Below are 12,386 nucleotides of genomic sequence, written 5' to 3'. Positions count from 1 at the left end.
AACAGGACACTTGTACATAGCCATTATTAGATTTAATTGCATAAACTAAGATTATCTTCTGTGAAAAAGAATGTTTCCAAGCTAAATTCAAAACACTGACAGTTTCAGATGAGTTCTTCACAGATTAAGGTTTCTTTGATCCTAAATAAATTGTTATATGACAGGTCAAAGGAAATATAAATAGCTGCTCCCCTTATTTAGACTTTCATATGTTCTTTCATAGAATGCTTTCAAGTATCTCCATTGCATTTTGCTCCCTCACATTTTTTATTTGGTCTTCATCATTTATTTATCTATCAAATCAATATATAAATGATGGATAATAAATTATTAAAACATTTGTATCCCGCCTTTCCATTTAAAAAACACACAACGCTGCTAATAATCATAATTAAAATTCAATACAAAATCACAACATGAAAACCTAACAAACATTAATAGCAGCAATTAATATAAATTCACATGAGTTACTGGGCAAGTCCTTAGGTATCCTGAAACACACAGCACTGGACAATTGTCTAAAGGGCAACATGGAGGAAGGGAGGTGCACATCCCCAGGGAGGGACTTCCACAGTGATAGTGTCTCAGTTACAAAGGTTTCACTCCACTTGGGCACCCACAGATAGGGTGGCCATGTGAAAAAGAGGACAGGGCTCCTGTATCTTTAACAGTTGTATTGAAAAGGGAATTTCAGCAGGTGTCATTTGTATATATGGGGAACCTGGTGAAATTCCCTCTTCATCACCACAGTTAAAGCTGCAGGTGCCCTGCCCTCTTTTAAATCTGGTCACTCTAGTATAGCTCCTGCAGCTTTAACTGTTGTGATGAAGAGGGAATTTCACCAGGTTTTCCATATATACAAATGACACCCGCTGAAATTCCCTTTTCTATGCAACTGTTAAAGAAACAGGAGCCCTGTCCTCTTTTTCATATGGTCACCCTACCCACAGATAATGCAGCGCAATGGAACAAGGCTTCTGAGGAACATTATAAAATGTGTAGGTTCCTACAGGAGGTTGTGGTCCAGAGGTATCTGGTACTTAGACCATTTAAGGCTTTAAAGATCAGCACTTTGAACTGGGCTGGGAAACTAATTGGGAGCTAATGTAGTTGTTACCTATTATGCTCCAAATGGCCAAATCCAGCTAAGAGCTGATTTCTCAATACTTTTCAAAAGTAGCCTCACAGAATGTGTTCCAGTAGTCCAGGTGCTGCCACGGCATGTATTATTTTGACCAAGTTATTATTTCCAGGATTGAGAACAGCTGGCAAAAGATCCTCTGGGCACAACCACCACACCATTATTTCTTGATGCTGATGTTCATGATGATTTAACAGATTTATATGCCACTCACCATATTTAAAAGTATCACTTTAAATACATATAAATACCAAATGTATATTGTAATATACATTAAAATACCCAAAAATGTAATAATTGAGATAGATAGATAGATAGATAGATAGATTGAAATTCAACACCGTAATTGACAAACTGGGCAGGACACACTCAGGGTAGTCCTGGGTAAAGAGATGAGTATTTAATTGGCACCTAAAGCATTCTGCAGTAAACCTCTACTGCTTACCTAGGATTTGATGGAAAGACAAATCAAAGCTGACTATCATGAGCATATTAATGATATTGCACCCCAGATTTCCAGATTCCCTTTCCAACAGGGTTCATATAGTTGTTGAACATCACAAAGGAGAATTTTATTTATTTATTTCATTTCATTTCATTTCTATACCACCCAACAGCCAAAGCTCTCTGGGTGATGTAGTACCCCACAAGCCAAAGACCATGGGGTCAACCAGAAGTCCACTATATCACTTCCCTCTTAAGAATATGCTAGATCAATCCCAACAAGAGAACTATAAGTTAAAACAAAAAGGGGACCACAACACAGAGGATGTATGAGACTACAGATTATTGTATCCTACCACGTAGCCTGATCTATATAGCAAAGGTTTACAGGACAGTAGCCTGAGTTTCCTTTTACACATACTTCTGCTCTGAAGTTCCTGCCAAACATAACTCCTATGGGATTCTATATAGTTTCTCATATCTGGCTCAACTGTGGTCTTCTATTGTTTTAGCATAGTGGGATTTTTCACTTGGGGAGACAGAGATGTAAAATTAGGGCATTATCCTATTCAGCACTAGGGCTAACATAAATTACATTACATCATGCCAGCAAACACTATTGGTGTTGCTCTAAAGGTAGCTTACGCTATTGTAACAATTTACGTTAGCACTAGTGACAAACACAATACTGGGTCATGATTTTGACTTCGATAACTTAACAATTTAGCTGAACTCACATAGTTACACTATGAAGATTAAATGACTGAAGATGAATTTCCCAACTGAGTTGTGGCCTCAAGGAGTCCTTCTTGAGGCTGTGGCTCCCCACTCAGCGCTCCCTAAAATCCCACTGCCTTACTAAGACAACTGAAATGTTACTCACACAAATGAAATGTTGCCTACCTCAAACACTGAAAGGTCCTTCCTCCTGTAGATTTCATTGGCTGGAGGATGAAACCAGCCACACTTCTTGGCATGCCTTAGCAAAATATTTCTACTTTTCATATATTTTAGACAGAATTCACACAGAAAAAGCTTTGATAGTCTGTTGAAGTTTAAAAATCAGAAACATCAGTACCGAATGCTGTTTTTTATTATAAAAACACCAACATTTTTATTCAGCCTGGTTTCTATAATACACATTAAACAAGCAAAGGAGTCAATTAAAACAGAGATAAGCTAATCATTAAGAGGTCAAGGTCATTAACAATTCTGTTAAATATATATATATATATATATATATATATATATATATATATAATATCAAGGAGTCCATACATTCTAGCTGGACTTGATAGGAAGTCAATTTTTCTACTAGGTAGTTGTAAAGTTCAATGCTATCATAATATTGAAACTGTATTTCCAAAACAAACATTTCATCAGACTGGGTGATATTAGGGGTGATGCTATGATGTAGCAATCTCAGGCTCATGGAGTCTGCAAGAAGTCAGCTGCCACACAACCCGAGATGAGCTATAATCCCCAGAGACCCAACCTTCATTTTTAAAAAAACCAAATCTCTAGACCTTCTAGAGGTATGAGACGAAATGCACAGACAGCGTTCTGCCCATCCTTTTTTGTCTGCTCCTGCCTTTCATGGGTTTTAGCCAATGAATGAAGTCACAGCAATATTTGAAACATCCACTTCTAGAGAAGGAATTTCCTGGTTCATTGTTGAACCAGGAAATTCCAACACTTTGAATTCATTTCAAAGTCTTGGAAGCGAGATCTTCCCTGGTGGGAAGTGATTGCTGCCTCAAAATAATTCATTCAGAAATACAGAATTTTAGAGTAGCTCAGATTGGACAGTAGCGTGTCTACCCAAAAAGAAAAAGGAGGGGCCAAGATTATCTTTCTAACTCACAACTTATTAATTTTGTTTCTCAGTTTGTAAACATTTAAAATTATTCTGATAACGCATGAAGATAAAGTTCACTATTATTTCTACATTACAGGAGTCAGGGCTTTAGCTGAAAGTGTGTGGGTTACATCAGCCCTGCAAAGTAGCCCAGTGTTGTTAATTCCATCTTACAGGGTGGAGATGTGGGTGGGGTTAGAGTAGTGTATGACAATGCTGCAGTGTAGTACAATGTTGTTATCCAGTTTCCTTGTATGTTGGTTGATTTAAGGAAATGAGTTGGGGATGGAGCTGTGAAGCTGATTGTAGCATCTGTGCAATTTATTGAGGTCTAGAGGGGGTTGTTGGAATATATGGTGTATGAGTATATAGCTTTAAGAGGACATGCGATTTTTTAATGTGCAGAATTCACAGTTGGGCAACACCTTTATTAGGACCAACAAAAATTCCATCAAACTGTGCAAGCTTACAACATTCCAGTCACCAATTCACATTGATTCATAGATTGTAATAATTTGCATTGCTTCTTTTGAACACAATAGTTGAATTTGCTTGCATACATTCAATACTTCACTTCAATGAAGTATTTATTATTACATTATTGCCACACTTGCATGTCACAATAAACCAGAATTTTCATGAATTCTAAAGAATTCTGGCTGTTATGAATAAGCTGGTGTGCTGGTGCAGCTGCTCGATTGCTCCCACTTGGCTGCTCTTGCAAACAGGAGCACCTAAACAATCTGCAGACCTTCCATCTGTAGTTTGTTTATTATAATGTGTGAACCAGGAACTCTAGCTTATCTCTCCCCAGACAAGCCAGAGTCATAAGTATAGAACAAACCCTGGCTTATTAACACGATCACTGCAGCCCACGATTGCTTATTTAAGCCATGATGAGCCCGAGCGTACGTGGGTGCAAATTTAAGCCCCATGTCTTCCAAACCCAGGCAGCAGGGGTTGTTTCAGGGTTAAACTACCTTAAAATAATCCATGGTCTGTTGTAGGCTTATCTGAGGATTGTTTCACCCCCAAGCACCCTGTGCAGCCCAGGTTTGGACAACAAAACAAAATATTCAAAAGTGTCATCCACCCATACCACAATTCAACTTCGCTTATGTAAGTACAGTGGGTTGAGGTGATTGTACAAAACAGCCTGGAGAGATACAAGCATGTCACAATAAACAAATCATGGTCAGATGGGAACAATCAGGCAGGGTGCACTAGCATGCTGGCTCTTTCACGACAAGCCAGAAATCCTTAGAATTATTGTCATGTGTGAATACAATTGATACCAACAAATTATCATAAGTCAATCTGTAACAAGGTTCAACAAGGTTCAATATGTTCACAATTAGGAAAACTGTAATACTATTTGCACAATGCAATTCATATTTTTTTCTAGGTGTCAAATTTTCATAGGTCAAAATTTTGAGGATTTTTTCAACAGAGGGAATATGACAAACTCTGGCAACACTAACATTGAGTATAATCAGGTTCCCATTTCATAACGTACGATGTCAAGTGACATCCCAAGTCACTAATTAATAAATGGTTAATATTCATTTTTTGAGACTGTAGGCACACTATTTCTGATGCCCTTTCATTCTGGCAGAGCCAAATTCATTGTATAGGCATACATGAACTACAATAGAAATAGTGGGAAGTTATGGAAAAGGGGTTTTATAATTTAAAATTCCAGCTTCACTTTGTATTTGAATTTGAGAGGCTTTGTAAATAAATGGTAGGAATCATGGGAGTCTTAATTTAAATTTAATCTGTTATGATATGGGTTAAAGTTTCTTTCTTACCTCTATAAAACATAGAAATAGTCCCCTTACCTTGCATATTCCTGTGGGTAAGGTGAGGAGTACCAAGTCTGGATCTCATATTTCCCAAACTCTATCACAGAAGGGTACCGTCCACTTGTTTCTCCACCATATTTATAACCGATCTTCTATTAATTACAGGTTTAGAAAAAGTTTATGAGTGTGCAAGAGAAATTCCTTTTCTACTACTACATCCCACCATTAGACGACGTTACTTGGCTGTTAAAGATATACTAGATGTTACGTGGCAGAGGTCTATTTGCAGAGGATTAACAAATTAGAAAAGCTGCTCACTATTGTCACACCATTGGAAAACATTACATTTTCACTAATGTCCACAAAAAACAAATGTGGTAGGCAAACAATTAGGCCAACCAAAATGCCTTGCTGCAGAGCATACATGGCTGGGCCCTTTGGCAAGTAGCTAGGCCTGCTCCTAATTTTCATCCTCAAACTTGCAGATTAGGAAACAACAGTTTAAACTGAAATAAATAAGGGTGAATAGGAAATGACATCTTGAACAGTAAAGATAAAAAAAATATATAAGACAAAGTATGAGGAAAGATTATTTTGGACAAAACAAAAACATAACAGGAGAAGAGGGCATCTAGAATTTGGGTACAAAAGAACACAAAGAACAAAACAAGAGAAATAGCTGGTAGAAAACAACTAGAATCTTTAATTACTGAGGTGGAGTCATATTCAAGCAAAATTCTCCATCCAAAAAAACTTTTCAGCTCTGCTTTAATTTCTGCAAACCAAAAGTTTGCAGAAGTTTGTAAAATACAATAGAAAACAAAAATGCAGATACAAAAAGTAGAATCATCTAGCTTATATCTAGGGCTCTCCAACAAAAGAAGAAATCTATTTATTTACTACATTCTTATCCTGCTTTCCTGGCAATTATTTTTGTTGAAAGCGGCTCACATCAACTGTTTTTGATATATTGTTATTCTTATAGAATGGGATTATTTATTGGTGTGTTCTAGCTATGTTCTTCTTTGAATGTTCTTATTTTTGCTGGGAGCAGGGCTGTTATATAGTGTGAGCTGCTTTGAATGTAACATTTTTATGGGAAAGAGGCATATAAACTAAAATCTAAATCCAAAAAAACTTAAATAAAACCCATGATCATTTTACAGATCTTGTTCAAAACATTATGATTTTAAATAACAAAATAATTTGGAAGAGAGAGGACTTGAGCGACAAGTGTCCACCCTCCAAGGAATAAGACAAGACGAGGAGTTCTTAGACAGAACAGTGGAACTGCAACAGCAAAAAGAAGCATAAGCGATTGAAGAGCAACAGCCAGCTGAAGCGGAAGTGGAGTATGCTGAGGGGAGGAAAGCCAATGAAGAGGAAACTCCCTGGAAAAGAGTGACAGGAGCAGAAGAACTAGAAGGCATTCTGCACCAGTGGAACCATTAGAGTTAAGCAATTGCTTTCAGCTACTGTAGGATGAGATTGAAGGACAGTTTGCAGAGGAAGAAGTATTGGAGACACCATGCAACAGTGAACAACAAGCAGAAGTTCGGTTGACCAAGAAGAAGAGAAGAGTAGTTGTTGTGAGAGACTCCCTGCTGTGTGGGATTGAAACCTAAGTATGTCGTGAAGACCCATGGACTTGCCAGGTATGCTGTCTCCCTGGAGCACAGATTAGAGATGTGACTGAAGCTCATAAAGCCCACGGACACATACCCTTTTCTTCTCATCCATGTGGGAACAAATGATGTCACCAAGCGGAACTACAAAGAAATCATGTCAGACTTTGAAGCTGTGGGAAGGAAACTGAAGAACTTTGAGGCCCAGGTAGTTTTCTCATCCATCCTCCCAGTTCTTGGAAGAGGATTAGGAAGGGCAAGAAAAATAATCAGGGTGAACGACTGGCTACGAAGGTGGTGCCAATGTGAGAGTTTTGGATTCTGGGACAATGGGCTACACTACTTGGAAGATGGACTGCTGGCAAGGGATGGGTTGCACCTCACAAAGGCTGAAAAGAATGTGTTTGGCCACAGCATGAAGAACTTGATTAGGAGGGCTTTAAACTGAATCTTATGGGAGCGGGAGATGTACACTTTGAGGCAACAATGGATGAAGGCCCATGCACCACAGTACAGAGAACAGCTCCAATAGTGCCCCAAAATAGTGTCCACAACAATGTAGGAACAAAGCCACATGGTCCTCGATATCTATATACTAATGCCCAGAGCATGGGAAACAAACAGAACGAACTTGAACTCTTATTACATGAAGGCAAATACGACTTGATAGGTATAACTGAAACTTGGTGGGATGACTCCCATGACTGAATTGAAGGATATAACTTGTTCAAAAAGAACAGAAGAAACAGAAAGGGAGGCAGAGTTGCACTATATGTTAAAAATACGTATCCCTGCAAAGAAATACAGGCAGATGAGACTGGGAGCCCCATCGAGAGCATCTGGATTAAAATAAATGGGGCAAGAAATAAAAAGAACATGATAATTGGAGTCTACTACCAACCACCCAATCAAGGAGAAGACAAGGATGAAACTTTTGAGAAACAAATTGTCATTGTTTCAAGGAAGTCTGATGTAGTAGTGATGGGGGACTTCAATATCCGGATAACTATTGGGAGACAAATACTGCCAAAAGTGGTCCTTCCAAGAAATTCCTGACATTTGTGGGTGATAACTTTCTCCTACAGAAAGTGGAGGAAGGAACTAGAGGATCTGCAATCCTTGACTTGATATTGACCAACAGGGATGATTTAGTAGATAAAGTTAAGAGAACTCTGGGGGAAAGTGACCACGTCATACTTGAATTCTTCATTATAAAGGAGGCCAATGCTGCGTGTACTCTGGATTTTAGGAAAGCTGATTTTAATAAACTCGGAACCTAAGGTCCCGTGGCAAGTGACCCTAATGAGAAAAGGAGTGCAAGATGGGTGGGAGTATTTAAAAAAGGAGATTTTGAAGGCACAATTCCAAACAATTCTACTGAGAAAGATAGAAGACAACAGAAAAAACCAATGTGGCTCCACAAAAAGCTTAGAGATGACTTGAAAACAAAAAAGGATACATATAGGAAGTGGAAGGAAGGCCAAGCTATTATTATTGTTGTTATTATTATTATTATTATTATTATTATTATTATTATTATTATTATTTATATAGCACCATCAGTGTACATGGTGCTGTACAGAGTAAAACAATAAAATAGCAAAACCCTGCCGCATAGGCTACAAAAGTAGAGTACAGACAGGTGGCACAGAAGTGCCAAAATGGTATCAGGAAGGCTAAAGCTGAGAATGAGAGATTAGCGAGGGATGCTAAAAGCAATAAAAAGGCTTTCTTCAGATATGTGAGTAGCAAAAGACAGAGGAAAAAAATGGTGATTCAACTGCTTAATGGGGATGGCAAATTGATAACAGATGACAAAGAAAACGCTGAAGTGCTCAATTCCTACTTTGGCTCAGTCTTCTCCCAAAAATGGGTCTATGACCCCCCTGGAAAAAGTGGAGCACAAGTTGAGGGGGCAGGATTGCAGTTTGAGATTGATAAACCAATGGTCAAGGAACATCTAATTTCTTTGAATGAGTTCATATCTCCAGGGCCAAATGAACTGCATCCTAGAGTAATGAAGGAGCTAGCAGAAGAACCACTGTCTATTATCTTTGCAAAATCAGGGAAGGTGGGTGAGGTGCCGGACGACTGGAGGAGGAAAAAGGGGGAACCTGGGAACTGTAGACCAGTCAGTCTGACATCCATCCCTGGGAAAATTTTGGAAGTCAATCTGTAAGCACCTTTAAAACAATGCAGTGATTACTAGAAGCCAACATGGATTTGTCAGGAACAAATCTTGTCAGACTAATTTGATGTCATTTTTTGATCGGGAAGCCTCCCTTGTGGACTGTGGGAATGCTGTAAGCGTTGTATATCTTGACTTCAGCAAAGCTTTTGACAAAGTGCCCCATGATATTCTGATTAACAAACTAGCTAATAATTCACTTATTAGGTAGATTCACAGTTGGCTACAGAATTGGACTCAAAGAGTGCTTATCAACGGTCCCTTCTCAAACTGTGCGGAGGTAACGAGCGGGGTACCGCAGGGTTCAGTCCTGGGCCCAGTGCTCTTCAACATTTTTATTAATGATTTGGACAAGGAGGTGCAGAGAACGCTTATCATATTTGCAGATGACACAAAATTGGGTGGGATAGTTAATACCCTGGAAGACAGAAACAAACTGCAAAGTGATCTTGATAGGCTGGAGTGCTGGGCTGAAAACAACAGAATGAAATTTAATAGGGATAAATGCCAAGTTCTACTCCTAGGAAAAAGAAACCAAATGCACAGTTACAAGATGGGGGATACTTGGCTCAGCAATACTACAAACGAGAAGGATCTTGGAATTGTTGTAGATCACAAGTTGAATATGAGCCAACAGTGCGATATGGCTGCAAGAAAGGCAAATGCTATTTTGGTATGCATTAATAGAAGTATAGCTTCCAAATCACGTGAGGTACTGGTTCCTCTCTATTCGGCCCTGGTTAGGCCTCATCTAGAGTATTGCATCCAGTTCTGGGCTCCACAATTCAAGAAGGACGCAGACAAGCTGGAGCATGTTCAGAAGAGGGCAACCAGGATGATCAGGGGTCTGGAAACAAAGCCCTATGAAGAGAGACTGAAAGAACTGGGCATGTTTAGCCTGGAGAAGAGAAGATTGAGGGGAGACATGATAGCACTCTTCCAATACTTAAAAGGTTGTCACACAGAGGAGGGCCAGGATCTCTTCTCGATCCTCCCAGAGTGCAGGACATGGAATAACGGGCTCAAGTTACAGGAAGCCAGTTTCCGGCTGGACATCAGGAAAAACTTTCTGACTGTTAGAGCAGTACGACAATGGAATCAGTTACCTAGGGAGGTTGTAGGCTCTCCCACACTAGAGGCCTTCAAGAGGCAGCTGGACAACCATCTGTCAGGGATGCTTTAGGGTGGATTCCTGCATTGAGCAGGGGGTTGGACTAGATGGCCTTGTAGGCCCCTAGTCTGCTATTCTATGATTCTATGATTCTATGAAAGGCAAATGCTATTTTGGGATGCATTAATAGAAGTATAGCTTCCGAATCGCATGAGGTACTGCTTCCTCCCTATTCGGCCATGGTTAGGCCTCATCTAGAGTATTGTGTCCAGTTCTGGGCTCCACAATTCAAGAAGGACGCAGGCAAGCTAGAGCGTGTTCAGAGGAGGGCAACCAGGATGATCAGGGGTCTGGAAACAAAGCCCTATGAAGAGAGACTGAAAGAACTGGGCATGTTTAGCCTGGAGAAGAGAAGATTGAGGGGAGACATGATAGCACTCTTCAAATACTTAAAAGGTTGTCACACGGAGGAGGGCCAGGATCTCTTCTCAATCATCCCAGAGTGCAGGACATGGAATAACGGGCTCAAGTTACAGGAAGCCAGATTCCTGCTGGACATCAGGAAAAACTTTCTGATTGAGGTTAACATTTCCATGAGGTTAATCAGAAGTGATGACTGGAAGTAAACTTCAGGAACTGTTAGAAACAATGCAGAGCAGAAATGGGAGTGAATCACACTTTCTCTCCCCTTTCTCTCACAGTACTTCCATGTCTTCTCTTTCCACCAGAAACGTGCCTATTCTTTACCTGCATCCACACTTTACTATGTAATTGGGGATTACAACCTATCATCTTGTTCATAGGGAATAGTCCCGGTAACATGTAGTGTAAGCCTGTTTAACATGTGTGTCAGTCACTGAGGCCTAGTTTATATGCCTTTCCCTTTCTATAAAAGCTGTAAGGGAAAAACTTAGATAGCTAAACTTCATAAGATAGCAATATGCAAAGGTGAATTAGAATCATAGAATTATAGAATAGCAGAGTTGGAAGGGGCCTACAAGGCCATTGAGTCCAACCCCCTGCTCAATGCAAGAATCCACCATAAAGCATCCCTGACAGATGCTTGCCCAGCTGCCTCTTGAATGCCTCTAGTGTGGGAGAGCCTACAACCTCCCTAGGAACAATGCTGTTTTCTACAAGCCATCCTTAATCAACAGACCATTAAATAGTATATGACAAAATTAAGAAGCCAACACATTTCCCCCCTTACTTCAAGCAACTAAAATTACTACTTTACTACTGTTAACTACTGAACTACATCTAGCGCCTGGGAACCTTACCTCCATTGCAAGTTCTTGGGCCTGCTTAAACATTTCCAAATCTTCTTCTGTAACAATGTCCTTGCTTCCCACCAGAAATAGATCTGAGTTTTCTTGTTTGATGCTTATTTTGATTTCTGTACCTGTTATTTAAAACCAGCAGAGAATTTATTCACCAACATGATGGTGAAAAGTGCCTTACACTATCAGGATGGTCCTCCCAGTCCACTTCCTGGGGAGCCACAGCTCTAAAATGGTGCTTCTCATCGATCTTTCCAGTTGAGTCAGCAAAGCCTTTAACAATACTCTAATAACTGTGTATTTATTTTAAATAGATGTGCCAGAGTCATTTCCTTTCACACTCTTACTAGGCTGTCATGCTCTACTCCTACATGAAAAGAAAATTGAATACAAAACTGTATCAAACAATTAAGACAGCAGCACAGATTTCATGTATTCTAGCAAATTTCCAGTCCAACTTCTACTTTTTAAAAAACTTTTCAGCACTAAATGAATCTTAGACAGAGCTATTTAAAGCAGATTAGAACAGACTAAGGCTAGGAATACAGTTTTTTTTTTCTTACAGAAAAGATTTATCTGAAAAATAATAATGGGAAGACTAATTTCACAGCAGTACAGATCCAGTATTGTGTAGCAAGATGGAATTTGTCATGGAAAAGCAATGGATGAGAGGGAAATGAAAAGTTGAAATGGTCATCCCAATAATGCCAACAGCACTACGGCCAGAGAAAAGGCAAGGAAAAGCATGGAGTGGCTACCAGTATGCTACTACAAAAGGCATAAGCAACATTATGAAGACACCAGTGGGGGGGGGGGCACTAGTGCCACTACGTATGCAAAAAACTGACGAACAACAAGATGGTACAGTATTAGTTAGGAAAACATTTTTGGAGATTTTAGTCAGCATTAGTTACAAGGTCAAAAGCTCACTGCT

The 12,386-nt window shown here is 39.5% G+C and overlaps 1 protein-coding gene across 2 annotated transcripts in view; it reads right to left on the bottom strand.

The window, feature by feature from the left end:
• KAT6B (lysine acetyltransferase 6B) overlaps window positions 1–12,386 on the bottom strand; it is a 221,996-nt gene that overhangs the window by 78,331 nt on the left and 131,279 nt on the right. For both annotated transcript variants that reach the window (XM_063128836.1, XM_063128837.1), the window contains exons 8-10: window positions 11,453–11,574; window positions 5,285–5,400; window positions 2,489–2,630 (exon numbers count right to left, since the gene is read on the bottom strand). In XM_063128836.1, the coding sequence (XP_062984906.1) occupies window positions 2,489–2,630; window positions 5,285–5,400; window positions 11,453–11,574 (380 nt within the window). The remainder of the gene's footprint in view (window positions 1–2,488; window positions 2,631–5,284; window positions 5,401–11,452; window positions 11,575–12,386) is intronic.

Source organism: Elgaria multicarinata, chromosome 6, assembly GCF_023053635.1.
Source record: "Elgaria multicarinata webbii isolate HBS135686 ecotype San Diego chromosome 6, rElgMul1.1.pri, whole genome shotgun sequence".
Taxonomy (NCBI): Eukaryota; Metazoa; Chordata; class Lepidosauria; order Squamata; family Anguidae; genus Elgaria; species Elgaria multicarinata.
The sequence above is the reverse complement of the archived record's forward strand: the minus strand, read 5'-3'. Positions and strand labels throughout refer to the sequence as shown.